Raw genomic sequence first — 20,737 nt, 5'->3', positions numbered from 1 at the left:
AAATTTTATTTTAGGAAAATAATTGTGAGGGTTGCTTTCTGAACGATAATACACTTTTTCAAGTGACTTTTCAAAGTCAGTGTCTGATTTTGTACGGTGTTACCTCTATTTGTCGCAACACAAAAAAATAAAAAATAAAAAATAAAAAAATAGAAAAGAGGTTCTGAGAGCTGCACTTGGTAAGTTCTGTATTGAATCTCGTTCGAGATGAAGCTCTATGTAGCACATAATCCGGTATCAAAACCTTCAACAGATGAAAATGAATTTACAACACCCTTCTTGAATTCAATCCAGGCTATCAACCTACTTACAAAGAATTTACACATCCCTTTCTTCTACTCTTTTACCACTTCCCTCCGGAGGGAATTTCCAACAAGAAAAAATTGTGGGTACATTTACCAGAAAATGAAAAAAGAATCAGAAAGGGTGGAGAAATAAAACTCAAGCCCAGACGAATTTACCACCATGCCTACAAATATATAGAAATAAAAACCAAAAAAAAAAAAAAAAGGGCAAAGACCGAAGTAGTTTTATCCTGCCCTTGCTTCCTTCAACAGCAGACAACAAAAAGAACATCAGATTTTTCTTAAGCCTGGGGTATAGGAATTGCCTTGTCATTAGTATCTTTGACAATGGCAGTTGGGGTCAATGGACTAAAAGGCAACATTTGACTTGTCTGTTGCATGAACGTTGTACTGCTGGTACACTCTGGACCTATTTGCTGCCCACCACTGTTCTGCTTGTTTCTCACTGAATTGCTTCCGACTGACAATAATAGAATTCCAGGCACAAAGGTTAGTATTCTCTATTACATTACTAATAGTAGAATTCTAGAAAGCTTATGGCATCTGTAAGAACCACATATTTGGTGCTACCACTTCTCATATATAGACAAACTGCAATATTTAGATTTATTTCTGTCAAAGGCAAATGGAACGAAAGCTGATTAATAACATACCTGAAGCGGACACGCTTGAGATCTTTGAGTCCTCCAGGCAAGGAGACAAGAGTAATATATACACCAGGCTCAGCTTTCTCAACACATTCATCCATGTTTGTGGTTTCTGTCTTCAATGCTCTATTCTTATTCCTGGCTGTTGCTTCAGAATGCATCATGTCAGTGTGACCTGAAGTATTGTTACTGCCATTGCTTGACACATCACACATCGTAAAGCTGTTTGATTGAATGGGATCTGTTTCACGGTAAGCCACTGGACTGCTTGCTTGCTCATTGGCTACACTAGACGCATCCTGAGAAATAGGACTAGAAAAACCTTTTGGGGGTGAATTGCCGTTTCTTGCAGTTCCAATGGGTAACCTTTCAGCCATGTCCTTCAACTTCAATAATAAAACAGAAACAATTAGTTCAAATATACATATAATAAATTAATTTCAGCTGTACGAGGAAGAGGCAGTTGAAGATCCCAAACAAACTAGATATAAGAACTAAGAAGCACTTGGCAGAGTAAGCAATGAAAGTATAAGCAAATAATATTCAGTTCCATCCAAAACACCAGTGCATTCTACATAACCACATACTTGGGTTTGAGTTAACCCAAGTACTATAGATACTTTTCTCGAACTTATAATTGTAAGTTAGATTTGCCACTACCAAGTTCTACTTTTTCAACATTATAGGTCGTTCAAGCTGATATTTTGCATCATCTTTAAATTCCTGTTCTTTGTAAACTACAGGCACTCAGTCCATAAAATCATTTAACTGTTACATGCAAGAAAAACAATTGAACTGGTACTAGAAACTGAATGAAATGTGACAAACATAAAATTTTGTTGTCCAGGACAAGTTTAAAACATCAATCCACATCTACAGACTATTATTGTACTTCTAGAAAAGATGGGAGTCACAGTTCTTTACAACAATACTCACTTCATCACCTGAGTGATAAATTTTACTTTGGTGACCACCTGTGCCGCACCAAAAATTCCTGGTAAGATGTACTGGCCTCTAACTATCTTAAGTCTGCATTATCATTCCCATACTATCAATTATTTCACAACATCATTGAGACAAATAATTGATCATATGGACCTTGCACCATCAAAGTGCCAAATATAATTTAATCACATAGACCTTGCAAAACTGGTCATGATATAACCAAGCACTGCAGTACAAGAAAGCCAGTGCCTCTAATTTAATGAGAATTGTTTTCTTCCTCAAAGGTTTTCTTTCCTAGCAATAAAGCATCCTTTATATATATAATACAAACATACGCATGAAACTTACTTGAGCAGTAAGTGACTTAATTACTTCCTTTGCCGCTTTGCATTTTGCAGTTTCTTCTCCTGCTATTGCAATAGCCTCTTTTAGCTGTTTGGCACATTTTTCCAGTTCAATTTCTTGAAGCTGAGATTTACAAGTGAGATCTTCAACCTACAGCATCATAAGGTTAATTAGGTGAAAAGAATATGCTTAGTAGATCAATGGTGCTTTTACATAGTCAAACCACAAATTGGCATAAACTCTATTCAAGTAGTAACATCATATTATATAATGCCAGATACCCCATGAGAAGTGACAAGAATTTGGATGACACAATATGAATACCAGAAAATGCAAAGATACTGAAAGAGGCATAGAATCAATGGTTCCAATCAAAATTTAGAATCAAAATGCAATTCAAACTTGGAGTATGCCTCCTAAACTTGAAAGCAGTTGATATTATGGAATGCTGTTAAAATGAATGAATAAGAAAAGAAAATTAAACAGACACTTGATGTAGATTCAAAATTTTGTTTACTCCTAAACCACAACTTGGTCCTAAAATTAGATCCATCTAACTAACTAAATCTACTGCCAAAAGCATCCCATAAATATGTGCTAGCCGGAGCATTCAATGTTTGAATTAAAATTACAGTTCGAATACAGTACAGTCATAGAAAACAAATGAAGTAGTGAAGTTACGCTTCCAACAATTTTTCAAGCCAAGACAAACACATTTAACACTCCATGTCAAGTCTAATTCAGTCGATTATCACAAAAAAAGTGGGCCTAACATGTGCAGAATAGTAAACTAACAGAATCAAGAAGATCAAAGAAGCAACATGAGCACTAATACCATACTAAGTTACCATCAATTCAAAAACAACATACACTTTCGAGTATTATGTTTAAGTTAAAAAAAAAAAAAAAAAAATTGAAAAAAGAAGAAGAAGAAGAAGAAAGAAGATTAACATACCTGAGCTCTTAATCTAAGAACTTCTTCACTTAGACTCTCATTTGTCCTTTTAGCATCATTTACAACTTTTGATGAGGTATGCCCTGAGAGAATTGGAGTTGGTGTTGTGGCACGAGGTGGGCTAGATCGTCTTGATGTTGGTGAGGTTGCTCTAGATACAATTCTTGATCCAGGAAGAGAAGCTGAGAAGAATTTTTTGGATGACCCAAACAATGGGTTAAAAGACTTAGATCCATTAAGTGTACCACCCCCAGGAACTGCATTTGAAATGGGCGAAACACGATTACTATTAAAACCCAGTTTCTTGTTCTTTTTGAGAGATCCACTTTCCTGTTCTTTAACAGTAGATTTTAAATCCAAATTCTCATTCTTTTCAATGAGTTCGTTGAGTCCTTGATTCACACTTCCTCTTCTACTCAAAGCAGAGTGAGATGAAGAGTTGGTTTCAGTGGCTTTTCTTAGCTTTCCAAAACAATTATCACAAACACGATAAGATTTGTTTGGGTTTGGAGCCATGGAAGCCTTGAGAGATTTTCTGCTGCTACAAGAATGGCAGAATAAAAGTCCACAATTATAACAATTGTGTCTTTTTCTTTTGAAATTAAATGGAAGTCGACACCCAGAGCATGTTGAGTGATCAAAACCAGAAAGCCATTTATGAAGACAGATAGCTGCAGTAAAGTTTGGGCCACACACAATACTTTTTACTTGTTTGTCTTTCAAAGCTTCAACTAGTGTCGGTGAAGTTTTATCTTCTGTATCCCCATGGCCTAAACGACCATTTGCACCCTTCCCCCAAGTGTAGACTTCAGTTCTTGAAGTTAAAACAGCAACATGATATGCACCGCAAGCAATTTCTTCAACAAAATTCTTTGTTAGCTTTCCCTCAACACGGCTTGGAAGCCTTCCATCAGCTTTTGGGTCCCCTAGTTGACCATAAACAGGATTTCCCATTGTGTAAACATGGCCCATAGTTGTAAGTGCAGCAGTAAGACTGTGTCCACAGGCAACTTGACAAAAGTTAGGTTCAACAAGAGCAGCAACACAGGTAGGTACAAGTCTTGCTTCCTTATCGCCATGCCCAAGACGACCTTTATCACCATCTCCCCATGTAAAAAGCTTTCCTGATGAACAGTTGCTAGAACTAGATGAACCAACCATAACTTCAACAACAGCAGCAGTGTGCCATACACCACAAGCTGCTCGCACAGTGCGAAGCCCTTTAAGGGACTCCACTTCCCTGGGCATTGAAATACTTCTTCTATCCCCATGACCTAGAGCACCAAAAGTTCCATCACCAAAGGTAAATAACTGCCCAGCAGAGGTCACAACAGCAGTATGCCATGGTCCACATGAAACTGATGAGACATGAATTCCCTCTAAAGGTCCATTTAGCTTTTTCGGAACCCATTGACTTGCTTCATTCCCATGTCCAAGCTGCCCAAGTTTGCAAGTTCTACCACCCCATATGTACATATCACCAGAAAGTGTTACAGCACAGCAATGGTAATCACTGCATGCAACAAATTCAACATTGATATTTTTGAGACCATCTATCAGCTTAGGATGGGAGACGTCAGAATCTACACCATGTCCAAGTCTGCCACCTAGTTCCTCACCCCAAGAAAATACCTCACCTTGCTTGGTTACCAAAGCAGCATATCGCCCACCACAAGCTATACTCTGAACATCGAGTACTACGGCAGATTCCAAGGCTTTGGGAACATAGGAGTCCATCTTAATACTAGATGAACTTCCAACTCTATGCTGACCTCCTCCCAAAATGCCATCACCTACACCTTCCCCCCAAATGAAAACATCACCTAAAGCATCACCATCATCATGACCAGAACCTTGACTTGATGAGCTAACAGCACTTGATAAACTAACTCTAACACCATCCAGAGTTGCACCCTTTAAGCGCCCAGTTATTCCATCTGAACCTCCTGATGACAGAGAAATTACTGAAGCAGAAGCAGAATCCGAAGGAAAGGAAACTTTTGGAGGCACGGAATATAACATTGCATCTGATAATGCCTTCTCCAAACCAATTCTATGAGGGATTTCGTATGTAGTATGAAGACAAAGGGGATCAATGCCATCCTGCATAACCAGTGAGAAGATTTAACTTGTTTGCCAAAAATACAAGATTATCTTACTTGCAGATGATAGATAAGCATGGTATGAAAACCAGAGACAAAAATAGAATACCTTCTGTGAACTATCACCGCTACTAATTTGAGAGCTCAAAGGAGAACTTCTCTGGGTGTGTGCTCTGGGACTACTTGCTTCAGATGGAGCTCCATCACTTTTTAATTCTGTTCTCCCCTTCTGGCGATGGCAGCGTGATATCAACGCCTTTAGTCCAGTAAACCATACTTCAGCTTCATCTTTATCTTTGCATATCTGGTATATTTAAGAGAAAAACAATTAAATGTGAAAATAGTATATTTAAACATCGGAAACAGCAGAAAAATCATGTGAAGAAATAGAAAAGGAATGGCCACAACAGAATTTATGCTTACTAAATCTAAGGACCTCTCATTGTATAGAAGAGAAAATGACTGATATTCCTTCTCGGGACGAGGATATCTCTGAAAAATTGGCTGTAGAAAACAAATCAAGAATTATCAGTTTTTCTAGAATGTAGCATTGGGTAGACCTCATACAGTAATTGTCCTTGGCCTACAGCATTTTTTATTTAATTGCTTCATTAGTAATTACAAAGACTTTTCTTTCATTATGGATCTACTAACAGAAATTCCATGCACAATCTTAGTGTTTAATATGAATTCCTGAATAATCTCTTACTTCCAATGTTTTCCAAATTTGATAAATGTTGGTTGATCATGTATATACATTTTTTTTTTTTAATTTTTTTAATTTTTTTAATTTTAATTTTTTTTTTTTTTTGTGAAAGAGGTTGATCATATATTTCATCACAGTTCAACAATTCAGAGTATATGCACTGGTTTAAACAATAATGTTAAGAAGTAAATGCTTCACATTCAAGAATAAAGTACAATATTTTCAGACTAAAATTTGGGAAAGGAATATGCAGCAAACATTTATGAATCAATCTTCTACTTTTAAAAGGTTTGTTGGATATAGGTAGATTCAATGATTGCAACTTCACATTCAGAAAACACAAAAATTCCATATAACTTCTTTTCTTTTATTCTTATGGGAATTAGGAACAGCTAAGACACTGGTATATAATCTTGTATGTTCTGCCTTAAGCCATGATAAGTAGAAAAGCTTAAGAAATATAAAGGGATCAACAAAGATCAATTATTATTACATTATCCCCATATACGAATATTAAAATTTAAAAGAATTAAAGCGATAATGATATTAAACAGTATAAATATAAATTTATCGGCTCAAAAGTGACCTATACAACTGATAATTTCTTCGGATCTCTAGCATAGTCACTGCAGTAGGGACCATGAAAGAAGTGTAGAAGATCTCAAAATGGAGAAACTTACAGTGCGCTGACCAGATATAATTCTGGATACATGGCTTAATTTTATATGTTTCTCCTCTTTCCCTGAGTACCATATTAGAACAGTTTCATCCTGAAAGAAGAAACATTACAAAAATAAAACTTATAAGAGTTATGTTAAAATTACAGTAGGTTACATTAATCTATATCAGAAGCAACAAAGCAACTTAATTACATGGCTCATTAACTGAAAGAACTAACAAAGGCATACATCAGAAGGTTTCATAATTCAAAAAGGACTGCTACAACAAACAATAAATCCAACATCAAGCTCACTCGATACATACGTAAACCATTTAGGCTGCATACTTGAATTCAAAAGCAGCTAATGGATTAATGAAAATGTAACTTCAGAATTAATAGGTCCTTGAGAAAGCAAGCAAATTGTTAAAAAAAAATATACCATATTAATAACCCTATATCTACTGGTTAAAAATCAAATTGAGAGAACGTGCACATAGTCCTAATAAATTAACCTATGTGACTTTGGTGATATATTCAGACTTACACTGGACAGCCTGAAGGGACAAAATTTGGGCTTTCCTCTGCGTCCATACTTGAGCAAATGTGCCCCTTTTTTCAGAGCAGTGATAGCCTGCTCAAAAGATCAAACAGAGATCATGAATTAGAACAAACCAACAAGGTAATCAAGATGAGATTGTGTTAACCAAAACCATGCTCAATCATTCCATAGCTTTACCAAATGAAGCGTCTTAAACTTTGCAAGCACAATGGCTTATGTATGGAGGAACAGGTGCAAAAACATACCATAAAGAAGCATATGCAGGAAAGATTTTACGAGAAGAAAATTTTGCACGAGGCAGAAATCAAGTCCTTAAGTAACTAAAATCAAAGTAATTCAGCTACATAAAAATACAGTAAGATATTATTTATTACATTAAATCCACTATAATCAACAACTTTGGCAGCTGAAATTCCAAAATATAAATCATAAATCGCTACATGAAAGGAAAAATATAGGCATCGGAAGCATCACCAATCAACATCACATGCTCAAGACGCATCATAACCATACCACATTTCAAATTTTAGCAATAAAAACCATCAGAAACTATTAAATGAAGCTTTTTTACATCCAAAGCACAGAAAAATATTCTAAACATTTTAAGTAAAAAAAAAAAAAAAAAGTTTCTAAAAATAAATATTAAAAAAAAAAAATCTACCAACTCAATGTCCCTTTCCACAGGGCCCGCCTTCGACTGATCTAAGTTCATCCTCTTCACACTCAACAACATCTAAGACCTGAATTTCCTCAACGAAGCCCTAAGCTCCATCTCTACTCCACATTTCCACCTACTCCATTTCATCAAAAAAAAAAAAAAAAAAGCTAAGCCACCATCACTGCTTGATCCAAACCTTCTTTCACATTGATCACAGCCAAATGGGGATATGAAAATTTTGCAGATGGCTAATAGAAACTCGGAATTCGAAAAAAAAAAAAAGAAAAAAAGAAAAAGAATTAAAATCGAAGAAATCGAAAAGCCGAAATGGAGGTGGAAAAATAGCTTTGGAGAGGGGATTTAAGGAAAACGACGAAAAATGCTGTTTGGATATTTCGAGGGTGGGTTAGTGTCTCTGTGTGTGTATGTGTGAGGGAAGAGAAAGAATGTAGGGCTGGAAAAGGAAAGGAAAGAAAAGAAAAAGAAAGGGCGAGAAAGCGACAGAAAGCGAGGGAAAATAGCAAAAAAGCGTTTTAGAGAGAGAAAGTGAAAGAGAGAGAGAGAGAATCTAGAGAGTGAAGTGAGAGAGTGTGACGGTGGTGGTGGTGGTGTTGTTGTTGAAAAGGATTGACTGATACAGTCGACCCAAATCGCAGGAAGCCGTAAGCTCCTTCACAGCACCATTGACTTTCTTCTGGTCAATTAACCAATTGCTTCCTGCCACGTCTAGGAATGCAATTTTGGATCCGTTTTGGAATTTTTCTTTTTTTTTTTTTTTTTTGGATCCTTATGTTCACCATTTTGCTGTTTTTTTCTTTTTTCAATTATCAAAATATTTCGGCAAATTTGCAGGAGTTTGGAACCAAATTAAATGTTTTTTTTATGGTAATTTTATAAGCAACTTCATCTTTTAAATGTATTTCCAAAACAAACAAAAATAAAAGTCCTTTTTTATTAATTAATTGTTATAAAAAGTATGAAAATTATACCCAAAAAATAAAAAATAAAATTTTTCTTGTTCACTCCATTAAAATTTTAACACCATCCATAGGAAATCTCTGGCATGTTAAAAAACCAATGTTTGGATCTAAACTTATTGGGTTGGATCTCCAATGAATTGACCCTAATAGTGGATTCACCCACAAAGCCCATTATGACCCAGGACCACTTAAAAATGCTTTTTATTTCTTTTAAAAAAAAAAAAAAAAAGCATTTTTATTTATGGTTTAATTTTATATGGCCAAGTGAAAGTTCCAGGAAAACGAGAACAAAACTTGTAGAAAGAGTCAAATATTTTATCGATCAGCCATCAAAATTGAATGAATTACTTTTCTTTTTCTTGCATTTACATCCAAAAAAAAAAAAAAAGGAAAAAAAAAATCTCTCAATTTCCCTTCACTGAATCTAATCTAAGCACCCAATAAGCCTGTATTTTCCAAAAGCTTTAAAGGGACAAAAATTAAAAGGAAAAAGAGAAGGAAAAAAAAGAAAAGTATCTACAGGATTTAAATACTATTTAGAAAGATGAACAATTGAGACAACTTTCTTCTAAATCATTATATTTTGTTCTTGTTCTCTGATCAGATAACTGGTTTTCTTCCATGCCTTTTCTCTTGTTGATGTTTGGTTGGTATTCTTTAGCTTTACTCTTCATCAAATGGGGCTTAAGCTTGCTTACATCTTCCATCTGAACTGGTTTCAAAAAGAATTCGTCTGCTCCTTCTTCCAAACATCTGATCAATTACCCAAAACAATATTTAAAACCATGTCAGAAAAACAAAATTTTGAAAATTTTCTTCTTGAAAACAGAGGAATTAATTAACTAGAAAAAAAAAATACATATATAAATGTTTCAGTTTTATTTTCTCACCTGTTGATTCTTGAAGGAACATTCTCTGAAGACATTATAACAACTGGTATATCTCTCAGAGATTTAGATTCTTTGATCTTTCTTAGTAGATCATAACCAGTCATTCCAGGCATACAGTAATCTGTGATAATCAGATTTACTTCCAAATCCGGCTGATGATTTATATTTTTCGGGGAAACAGAGGGGCTATCTGGATCACCTAGCAGTTGATCATCTTCTTCAAACAAACCCAGAAACTCTAAAGCTTTGCTTCCTGAATCAACTGCAGTAACTGAAAAAAAGACCCAGAAAAAATTAACACCCAGAAGATTTAGAACTCAAAAACTTAAACTTTCCATGAGAAAAACTGAATCTACAATTCAAAAACTAATGGAAAACCATGAATATCAATTTACCTTGATATGAAGAAGTTTTGAGGAGTCTTTCAATGAGCTTTCTGTCAACAAGGCTATCATCAACAGCCAAGACATGGAATTGAGCTTCAGCAGCAGCCATACCCATATCAGAAAATCTCTATGGAAACCAGAAGATGAAGAAAGTGATGGTGGTGATGAAAATTGTGAAGAGGGTGTGGGAGTTATAAATGGGGAAGCCATCAAAATCATGGAGGGTACAAAATCCTTTTGGAAAATCTGACAGTTTGGAAAGCAAGATCCGACAGATTTCGTTCAGAATCTCACGGATCTTCTAGGTTGATTTTTTAATTTGTGAACAAGCAAAGAAAGTGCTTTTTTTTTTCTTTTTTTTTTTTTTCCTTACTTATTATACAAATTAATTAAACAAGTACATTATTATTAAATTTTTGACCTTTGGATTAGGATTAAGACAACTATTATATTATCCGATTGGCCTTTTCGTTGAAGTTAAAGGCTGCACAATCCCATGCACGTGCATAAACAGCTTCCCATTTCTCATTACCAACTAATTATCCATCTTTTCATTTATTTATTTTTAATGTCTTGGCCAATTTTTCAAAGGGCACCCACCTAAATAATGTTATTTGCAAACCACTGCCTAATTGAAATTGACCATTTTGTGATTTTTAAAGTCATATAAACAAATGGAAAAATAAACAAATAGGTTGTAACTAACATTTTCTTTGACCTTTTGATGATGATGAAATTTTACCCCTTGTTTTTTAAGTCACGAGTCATAAGACTTCTAGGGTCAAATACTAATTAATTGAGTTTTTAATTCTCATTCTATAGTATTGAAATTATTTTATGTGGCTTTCAAAGGAATTTTAGACTTGGCGTATTTTATATATAGTTTTTTAGTCCGGCTTGGTATAATTATAATTGCATGCAATGGATATGGTCTTATACATATAAGTGCATGGTATACCATTAAAATTTAACAAATGAGGTATTTGGTCAAAATTGAATAAAAATTGTATATAATTAAGTTTCCACATTTCTTTTTTTTCTGGAAGTTGGAGTTTTAATTCATAAAATATACAAACGGAATTGAAGTTTTTTGTCTTAAGAATTATCCTTTATTGATAGACTAATCATATCAACACGACCCAATTCATGAACCCAATACACATATGAGGAATAGCTAAGTATATGTGCTTGGCTCACAATTTAGTTTATATATTCTACCAAATTAATATATTATACAATAATTCATCTTATCTTTTTTGAAACACTCATTATTTTCTGGTATAATAATAACGAATTTGAATTTCCATATTCTAGAAAAAAAAGAGGGAAAAAAATTGCAGCATCTTCTAAAAATGTCTTTATCACCTATGATAATATAACGGGCAAATCTCATATTTGTACATGTACATATATAATGGTAATTATATTATATTAATAGTGGGTTGCCATTGAGAGAGGAGTAGAATGTATGGATATAATATGGATATATGTTTAGGCTTCCTAGCACTGTGGAGGTGATAGGAATCTGAGGAGAAGCAAGAGATTTGATAAGGAAAAAGAAATTAGGTTTAATTTGGGAAACAAAGGAGGAGGTGATACACCAAATCTCATTCGGTGATATGGTGAGTCAGGTGCCACCTTTCCTTTCGTGGGAAATCACTTGTTCTCTACTATACGTATTGTTTTCTTTTTTAAATTAATTCTTCTATATTAAAATTATTAATCTTCTAAAATATATATTAATGATTATAGAATGGATTATATTCCACCAATATTGATTAATTTTTTATAAATTTACGACTACTTTATTATATATGTAGTTGCAGTATTATATTTCATGTGAAGCCAATAGTACTCTTGGGCTCAGTAATTAATTAAGTATTAACATTATATAATGTACTAGCATATCTTGTTACATCCAAGAAAACCATAATAAATAATTCCATAAATTAAGGCTATCAATATTCTCTCTATCGTCAAAAAATTGCATATCTTTATTGGACTTTCTTTATTCTTTCTCGATCTTTAATGGAGTTGATGATGTTTTACAATAGAATTAGTCGAAAATGTTTTTTTTTTTTTTTTCAAAGAAAATGAGAACTTATCTTTTTTGGTGTGATCTCAAAGTGATAGATTCAAGTAAGTAATTTGTTTTATTATTATTATTTTTTTATATCTTCAAGTTGGAAATTTGAATGAAGATTCTAACTCGGGATCCTTTTTTAGGAAACTCTAATACGCATATTCATAAACTGATACACCAACTTTGGAAATCAATTCACCTTTTCAAAACTTAATTAATTGCAATAATTATTCAATTTATATAGTCATGACTCAGTGATTGACTTTGAAGGATTAAGAGAATCAATCCATGATCATCTGGAAGAGTCAACAAAATTGTTCCTACATTTTTGTTTTTTGGGTGAATTTTCTTATTTGTTTATTTTTTATTTATTAAAAAATATTTTTAAAATCAACTAAATCTATCCCTATTGACTTTAATGAAAATGCTATACATCCAGCAACTGCTAGTAGTTACCTTAATTTCAATAAATCCAATGACGATCGAAATTGAGTTGTATACTCGAATATCTTCTTTACATGTAGGTTAGAATATGGATGAAAGATGAAACCGATAAATGAATGGAGGACTGAAATAAAAATAAAAATAAAAATAAAAAGGGTCCAACATGTAAATGATAACGTAATTTTTGAAAACTTGCAGTAATTGGTATTGAACCCCTGTTCTGATAACATATTAAACCACAACCCAGTGTCACTGTTTTCAAAAGTGCTCAAATCTGTAAGAATTAGATCGGAATTAGGTTATTATGCTCTAAAAGTAACAATAAACTAGTTAAACACAAAAAAGTTATACATAAGAAAACAAAGAAATTGTCCCAGAAGTACCCTCATGGGATTAAATACAAGGTTCAAAAGGACAGAATTGCTTCCTACTTAGGAGGTAATCTTCATTAGGGATACTCAACCGGCATACAAACTGATCAAAAAATACTTTATGCTCTGTAGTATTTTTGGAGGATTTTTGTTACTTTTCCATTTGAATGAGAGACAATTATCTTCCAAAGTTTTGACACTGTCCATGGAATTGATCTCTACAACAAAGCTTTGCATCCTTCACTTCATCGATCTATTCGCTTCCTGAAATGCTTGCAGTCTGAAATTGATCTTTTTCTTATGAGCAAAGCTATCCGACCATTTTTTTTTTTTTTTTTTTATATTTGCTTGGTAATGAATTATGAGCTGCTTTTCAAATGAATATCTTGAATATATATATATATATATATATTGACATTTTCAACAGCTAAACTTTCAATGAGATTTGAAGAAAATTGGCCAACCGTTGATTGTCGTTCTCCAAAAATCTTTCTTTCAATGGAGTCATCAAAGATTAAAACCAATGAAACTACTGGTTTTCCAAGGCTTTGTTTGTTTCATCATCTATGAATTCATCGACCAAAAGCGATTTCCTTTAGCTTTTTACCCCCTCATTGTAACACCCCGACCCAAACCACATCGGAATTCGTGCACATTGACCGAGGTTGATCGTTGACCGAGTGGGTCAAAAGTTGACTTTTTGTTCCAGTTGAAATTTCTAGTTGACCATGGTACCATGGCGAAGTGCATGATACCCCGAGTTTGTAGGCCAGTAGCACGTCGAAAATGGAGCTACGGTTTCAAAGTTATTGGCAAAACAAATCGAGGTGCAAACTGTCCAAAAGGTGCCGGGAGTTGACTTTTTATTGTTGTGTAATTTTGTTTTGACTTTTGTATGGTTGTAAAGTACTCGTCGATACGAGTTCATAGACTAGCGGCACGCTTAAATTGGACGTCTGGTTAAAAAGTTATGGATGTGTGAAGTTCGCCGGATACTGTAATATTTTATTATATCTGGCTTAAGTGCACAGTAACGCCACGTGTCGTCACCTGATTGGTCCACGTGGGTGAACAGTGTCACCCACAGTGGCTTTTATTTGGCAAAAACGTTGGGGAAGAGAGAGAAAGAGAGAGAGGAGAGAGAGAGAGGGAGAGAGAGAAACGACCGGCCGCTGGACTCGACAAATTTTCCGGTCGATCCTTACTACACGCGCTGGCCAGACGGGAGCGCCTCCCCATTTCTGGCCAAACCCCGAAATTTCACGACCGCCGGTTGCCGGACGCGCCCAGACCGAGCCGGCGAAGCTCGGCGGCGATTTTTCCCCTCCACCGCCGGCCACTGCCGTTGACCCATTTCTGGCCACTTTCAAGCCACACGCGCCTGACCGGTCTCTCACCTGTGGCAATTCCGGCCTACCCACCAAATTTCACTGCCACTGGACCTCCGACACACTAGGATCGGAGCATTTTCCGGCGAGGCACTGAAAACCTTCAAACCTCGATCTCTTCGCCGTCCGGCCTCCGTTTGTCTCACCACCAGTCCCGTTGGAATCCTCTCCCGTAGATCTACAAAACCCCCAAAAATCTCAGCCATCGGCCACCGGACGCGCCGCCGCCGGCGACAGTTGCCAGTGACCGCGGCGGCTCGCCGGAAGTCACTGTTTCGGCGAGTACCTAGTTGCACCGCCGGTCCCTGTTCACTAATTCTGACCTCCTGAATCCAAATGCAGCGTCTTTTTCCTCCAATTCGCGACGGTTTAGGAGAATTGAGGAGTTGAATCTCGAAAGCTTTCCGGCGAGATTCCGGCCACGTCGGGTCCGATCTCCGGGAAGTAAGACCGAATCCGTGATCCTCATCACTCAAGCTTCGATTCGGTATATTATTCGTAATTTTTAGTTGTCGTTTGTGTTCGCTCCCCGGATACCCATTTGGGAGTTACCCGATTAAAATATTAATATATTTGGTTGGTGTACTATGGATGTTTTAGGTGCGCGTGTGAGTAGTGGAGTTAATCCTGCAGAGGATCTTAGCTGATATACGCGCTTAAGGTGAGTGACCCACCTTTAAACCTATTTTGGGGTAATTAATTATATTTAATTGGTGTTTAATTGATATTTGAAATTATGCTCATGTGGTGCAATTTAATTATTATTTATTGTGATTTAATTTTATTTATTATGCATGAGCAAGGTATTTTCAATAATAAATCGTATGTGGTTTTAATATTATTATCTTTGGGCATAGTTGGTTTAAATATTTTGTGAAAATATTTGTTTACATTGGTGGTTTAATTTTTATAATTATACCCGTGGTATATTATTTGTTGAACCTCGTGTTACAAGAAAAATTATTGTTTTATTGTTATCGATGTTTTCGTACTGGGTTTGTTAAAGGAAAATATGTGGGATGGTAAATGTGAAAATTTGTATATTTCCCACGGTGATTTTGGAAAAACGTTACGGTTATAATTAATTTAATAATTATTTTAGACGCACTCATACAGTATTGGTGTTCTGGTGTATATGTGGTTAGCGCGCAAGTTATTATGTCTCCTGTGAGTTGCCATTGGACTGTGGACAGGCAAGTTTGATATTGGCCACAGCCGCCCCCCTCCTTGGCCGGGATGACGGTTTCAGCAGCGGTACTGTTGGGACGCCGAAGTGCCGTTTGCAAGTTTCTCTCTTTAACTCCCCACCAGTCGGTGCTCGGGACGCTGGGTATCGGAGGGCATCATTGGTATATGGTGTGGTGCGTCAAGTGTAAATTTTCAAATAAAATTTCAAACCCCAAAGTGTTCAAAAATTATTTATTATATTTATTTACATTTTAATTACATTTGGGTATTTATTTATTTATTGTTTATTAAGTTGTTTGATCCATTGGTTTTCGGGAATTACAAATATCGGGTTTTGTGAAAATGTTTTAAAAAGGAAACATTTCCAACAGAGTGATTAGTGAGAGTTTTGAGAGAAATTATTATTTTCAACTGTTATTATTTATTTACCTATTTAATTGCCGGTATTAATTAAATTCCCTTATTCGTTATAGTATTATTATTAAAAGTGTTCAGTAGATAGGGTCGCTCACTGAGATGATTAGCATCTCACGTTTTTAAATTCCGTTCCCTTAGGTGCAAGGGGTGGTAGGCGTTCTTCCGGAGCGAACCAAATCTCCGCCGCTATCGTAGTTCGAGAAGTATTTTTGTACTCATTCAATTCAGTTGTAATATTTCTTTCATCTTTGTTGTATTTTCTATTAAATAGCACTTCATGAAGCTATGTATACTATTCTGAACACTTATATTTTATTTATGCACTGGATTACTGTTATTCCTGTGAAGTGCTGTAAAATTGTGGAATCAATTTGTAGTATTGTGGGAGGAATAAGGGGATGAATATAGAAGTGTGTTTTCAGTGCAGGTAATTTGTGGTAAGTCCAACCCTTAAGGGAGGTTCTGCGGGATTTTCCATTGGACGGTCCGGTAGGGTTTCCCTGGGATCAGGGCTTGTTTAGGGTTCCGGTGAGGAATTTTGAACGGGTCCTGACACTCATCATGTGGGATCTAAGCTTGCTCAAATCTACCATCTGAACCGGTTTCAAAAAGAACTCTTCTGCACCTACCTCCAAACATCTGATGATCAATATCTAAACCATGCCAGAAACAGAAAATAGATTAGAGAACAAAAATACTAATAAATAAATAAAATGAACTTCCACAAGAAAAACTTGAGGAAGTAGACAAGATTTTATGTTTTTGCTCTTTCTCACCTGTTGATGCTTGAAGGAATATTCTCTGATGACATTATAACGACTGGTATGTCTTTGAGAGATTTAGATCCCTTGATCTTTCTCAGGAGATCATAGCCTGTCATTCCAGGCATTGAATAATCTTAACTATCAGATTTATTTCTCTACCCTGCAAAAAATTGATAACAAAATAAATTAGAGAGCTATACAAGTACTTCACATAGGACAGAATTGAAACATATACAAGAAAAATCGATGGAGAAACTAGTATACCTTATGAAGATCAGTTGAGGGAACAGAGGGAATATCTGCATTTCTCTGTTCATCTTCATATAAACCCAGAATTTCCAAAGCTTTACATCCAGAATCTACAACAGTAACTGCAAAAACTCCAGCAATGGATATTTAGGATTCAAAAACCTGAAATTTTCAAATGAATCAACAAGCAAAAGACCAAAACTTTGTTTGTTGAGACATGAAACTGAGATTCTACAGCCACACCCATAGTTGCAGTCCAAATGATGCAGTATAAATCAGAATCTAGATTGAGACCATGCAGACCAAGAAGAAGAACATGACGATGATGAATGTAGTGGAAAACAAACAAAGCGTGTGTCACTTTTAAATGGGGAAGACATCAGAGTCAAAGGAGATACCAAATCCTCTAGGGAATATGACAGTTTAGAGAACATGATCCAACAGACTTAGGATATTCCAATACTGATTTTTACCTTGTATTACAAGTTTTGTACAATTTGCCTTTGTATTTTCAGAAATTACATTAACACTTCCTGACATTTTATTTTTGGTGCAATATCCCTTCTGTTACTTTCTACATAGTTTAAAGGTTTAGCACCTATGCCCCTCAATTATTAAGGCTTTACACTTTGATCCCTACTTTTTTTTTTCTTACCACTTTGCACCATAAATTTCAATTTTTAGTGAATTTTGATCCTTAAACTATTTTTAGCAGTGTTGAGGTGGACACTCGATTTGATGCAGCGTGCTGGGGGTCTCATGAAATTGTTTAATTTTTCTAATTTTATTGTTTTACTACTGCAGCAAGTATACTACATGCTTCAAAATTGCTAAAGGTTGACATAAATCAGTTTAAGGAAGAATTAGTGTCTCAAAAACCTATGTTTATTTTTAACTCAAGGACTAAAGTGAAACAGCCTAACAAATAAAGGGCATAGGTGTTAAAAGCCCATGATTTAATGAAAATTTCACTTATAAATTGGGCATAAAATGTTCAAATGCCAATTACAGTTTAATTAAACACATTTACAAAAAAGGAAGAAAGGAAAAAAAAAATAATAATAATAAAGAAGAAGAAAGAATGAAACGGTTTTATAGGATGTACATTAAAATATGTGACACTGTAACAAAACTTAAAAATGAGGAGGTATTCCTTTCGAAAATTTTAAAAAAAAAAAAAATCAAAGGGCATTTATGTAATTTTATATATCCCATGCAAAAACCCTTTTTTTGGAAGGACCTTATGATTAGTGTTGGGGCAACGGAATGGGGGTCCAGTGCCTCTTCATTGAAGATAAAGGGTAGACAATCCAATAATAGGAAACAATGCTTGTCTCCAATACGATTTTAATTTGGTTTTAATAAAAGTAAATTCAACCAAACCAAAAAGGTGTTTATTTTATTTTATTTTTTCATTTTATGTGTTTAAAAATAATGTTGAAAAAATAAATTTCTAAGACTCTGTAAGGTACATCTAGATATTAGAAATTTTGTAATTCCATGACTTTCCAAAACAAGAGCCAGACCAACATATAATCATTTTGGAATCTCAAATTCTTTTGAGCAATACTAGCTAGCTTACAGTTGTCAATATAAAATGATATGTTCTATTAATTATAGTGTATAAACTCATCAACTCCCATAAAGATATGCTTTGAAAAAAAAAAATCCCATAAAGATATGAACAAAAATTCTCAAAGATAAAAACAAATTCAAAGAAATTATTGATAACCTCAACTTATGCAACTACTTGATTTTTTTTTTTAAGGCAATTATTAAATATGGTTCTTTTGCAAGCAACACGATTGATATTTTAGTGTATAGTTACTTGTTTTGAAAAGCCTTTCTTTTAGTTGGTACAATTCAATTTCTATGCAAAAAGTAATATGCCGCATATGAAATAATATATAGTATTTGCGCAAATCAAAATTCTCTCCCTATAAATATTCTATTAGACAACAAAGGGCTGTTATGTTATTCAACAGCTCATTGATCGCTTGCAATTTAACCTTGGATTATATTAGGTACCATAACGTGCCCAACATCATCAAGTAGAAAATGAATTACATAATAATTTTCTGCCAAGCAATATTGCAGATTATATATAGTTCATATGATATTTTATCCAAATTACATTTAATCTATGCCAAATATCCACCATAATCTAAGCAAAGACGTCTAGTAAACTAAAATTATATATATATATATATATTATAGACATTAATGATTGTTGTTGTTCAACTCTAGAAGCTTCAGTTTCATCAAATGACTCCAGCAAAAAAACAAAAAAAACAAAAATGTTCTTTCTCCAATTCAGTTAACATATACGTGCTCAACCCACAAAAAAAAAAAAAAAAAAAAAAAAAAGGAAAAAAGGAAAAAAAGAAAAAAAAGAAAGGGAGAAATTCAAAGAACCTCAGTTTATTAGAGTAGAACAAATTTAATTTTTCCGATCATAGAAAAGTTACAATAGCTAGGTCTTTTTGGGTTGAGTAGCCCAAAATAACCAAAATTGATAAGATAAAATAAGAAGAAGATGGACAAGTACCAATAAGTGACTAATACATCATCAAATGGAGGAAGTTCTATACGTATACATAAATATTATAAATAAATAAATATACATATATATAGGATTTTGTTATAAAAAGCATTTATTGTGGGCATCTAAAATATTTATATACACATCTTTCTAAAAAAATATGTATCTAAATTATTTACACACCTATTTTTTGAAAGATACACGTAAATAATTGTATATATGTAAATGATGTCTTAGGGGATTGGATTTCCTTGAACAGATGGTGATTCAAGGGTTCCGCAGCAATTTGGATTGTACCTACAGCAAGGAGGTACTAATGATAGTGCTTGGCTGCTTCCAATGAAGATGGCTATCGCCATGAGAACCATCGTCACAAACTTCACCATAATCAACCTCATTGAACCTTCCATTGTTGATGTTTTTGTTATTGGAATTAGAGCAACTTAATTTACTAAGGAGAGGTTCACTACGATTGGATATTTATACTGCCAAGGAGATGGATTCTACAATATGGAAGTAACATTTAAATATATAGACGTTACCGCTTACATAACATGTTTAGAACCGAATTACAACAAAATTATATCATAAAAAGTTTGAGATTTAACTAATTTCCTTTTTTTTTTTTTTAAGAACAAATATAAACAAAAAATGCTATAAAAAGTTTGAGATTTAACGATGTTGACCAAAAAGGAAAAAAAATAAATATTCCAATATTATATGTGTTGTTATATCTAGATAAGGATAACTTCATTTTGTCGGGTTTGGTCACCTCCAAGAGCTGGACAGTTTAAAATTAACGTTGATGGAGATCTTTCTAATATTAATGAAGTTGTGGAGATTGGAGTTGCTATACGTGATGATACAGGGAATTTGGTAGCAGCTCTTGCTAAACCTTTTAATGTTTTTACGCAGCCCTTTAACAGTGGAGTTAATGGCTATTCAAGAAGCTATAGGGGTTTTGTAAGCAAATTGGTATAGATGGGATGAAATAGTTAGTGATTCTCAGATGGCTGTTTCTATTATTGCAGGTTCTGATGAGTATTTAGGTTTTTAATTGTTTTTTAGTTAAAGACATTAAGTCTTTGTTGAGTACTCATTTTGATTTTCGGTGTTCTTTTGCTCCTAGAAGTACTAATAATTTCGCACATA

At 34.4% G+C, this 20,737-nt stretch overlaps 2 protein-coding genes across 2 annotated transcripts; both read right to left on the bottom strand.

Moving 5' to 3' along the window:
- Positions 1-169: 169 nt before the first annotated feature.
- On the bottom strand, positions 170-8,495 carry LOC107404733 (PH, RCC1 and FYVE domains-containing protein 1). Its single transcript, XM_016011725.4, has 9 exons — positions 7,887-8,495; positions 7,211-7,297; positions 6,686-6,775; positions 5,723-5,803; positions 5,409-5,603; positions 3,198-5,300; positions 2,246-2,392; positions 959-1,338; positions 170-765 (listed from the first exon to the last, which is right to left on the bottom strand). Exons 1-9 carry the CDS (start codon positions 7,956-7,958, stop codon positions 654-656), a joined length of 3,267 nt encoding a protein of 1,088 aa, XP_015867211.2. The 5' UTR covers positions 7,959-8,495; the 3' UTR covers positions 170-653.
- A 145-nt stretch (positions 8,496-8,640) lies between these two features.
- LOC107404735 (two-component response regulator ORR9) lies at positions 8,641-10,510 on the bottom strand. The gene is made up of 3 exons (XM_016011727.4): positions 10,149-10,510; positions 9,754-10,024; positions 8,641-9,616 (listed from the first exon to the last, which is right to left on the bottom strand). Exons 1-3 carry the CDS (start codon positions 10,252-10,254, stop codon positions 9,400-9,402), a joined length of 594 nt encoding a protein of 197 aa, XP_015867213.2. The 5' UTR covers positions 10,255-10,510; the 3' UTR covers positions 8,641-9,399.
- Positions 10,511-20,737: the final 10,227 nt, after the last annotated feature.

The sequence above is a fragment of the Ziziphus jujuba genome, chromosome 8 (genome assembly GCF_031755915.1).
Source record: "Ziziphus jujuba cultivar Dongzao chromosome 8, ASM3175591v1".
Lineage (NCBI taxonomy): Eukaryota > Viridiplantae > Streptophyta > Magnoliopsida > Rosales > Rhamnaceae > Ziziphus > Ziziphus jujuba.
The sequence above is the reverse complement of the archived record's forward strand: the minus strand, read 5'-3'. Positions and strand labels throughout refer to the sequence as shown.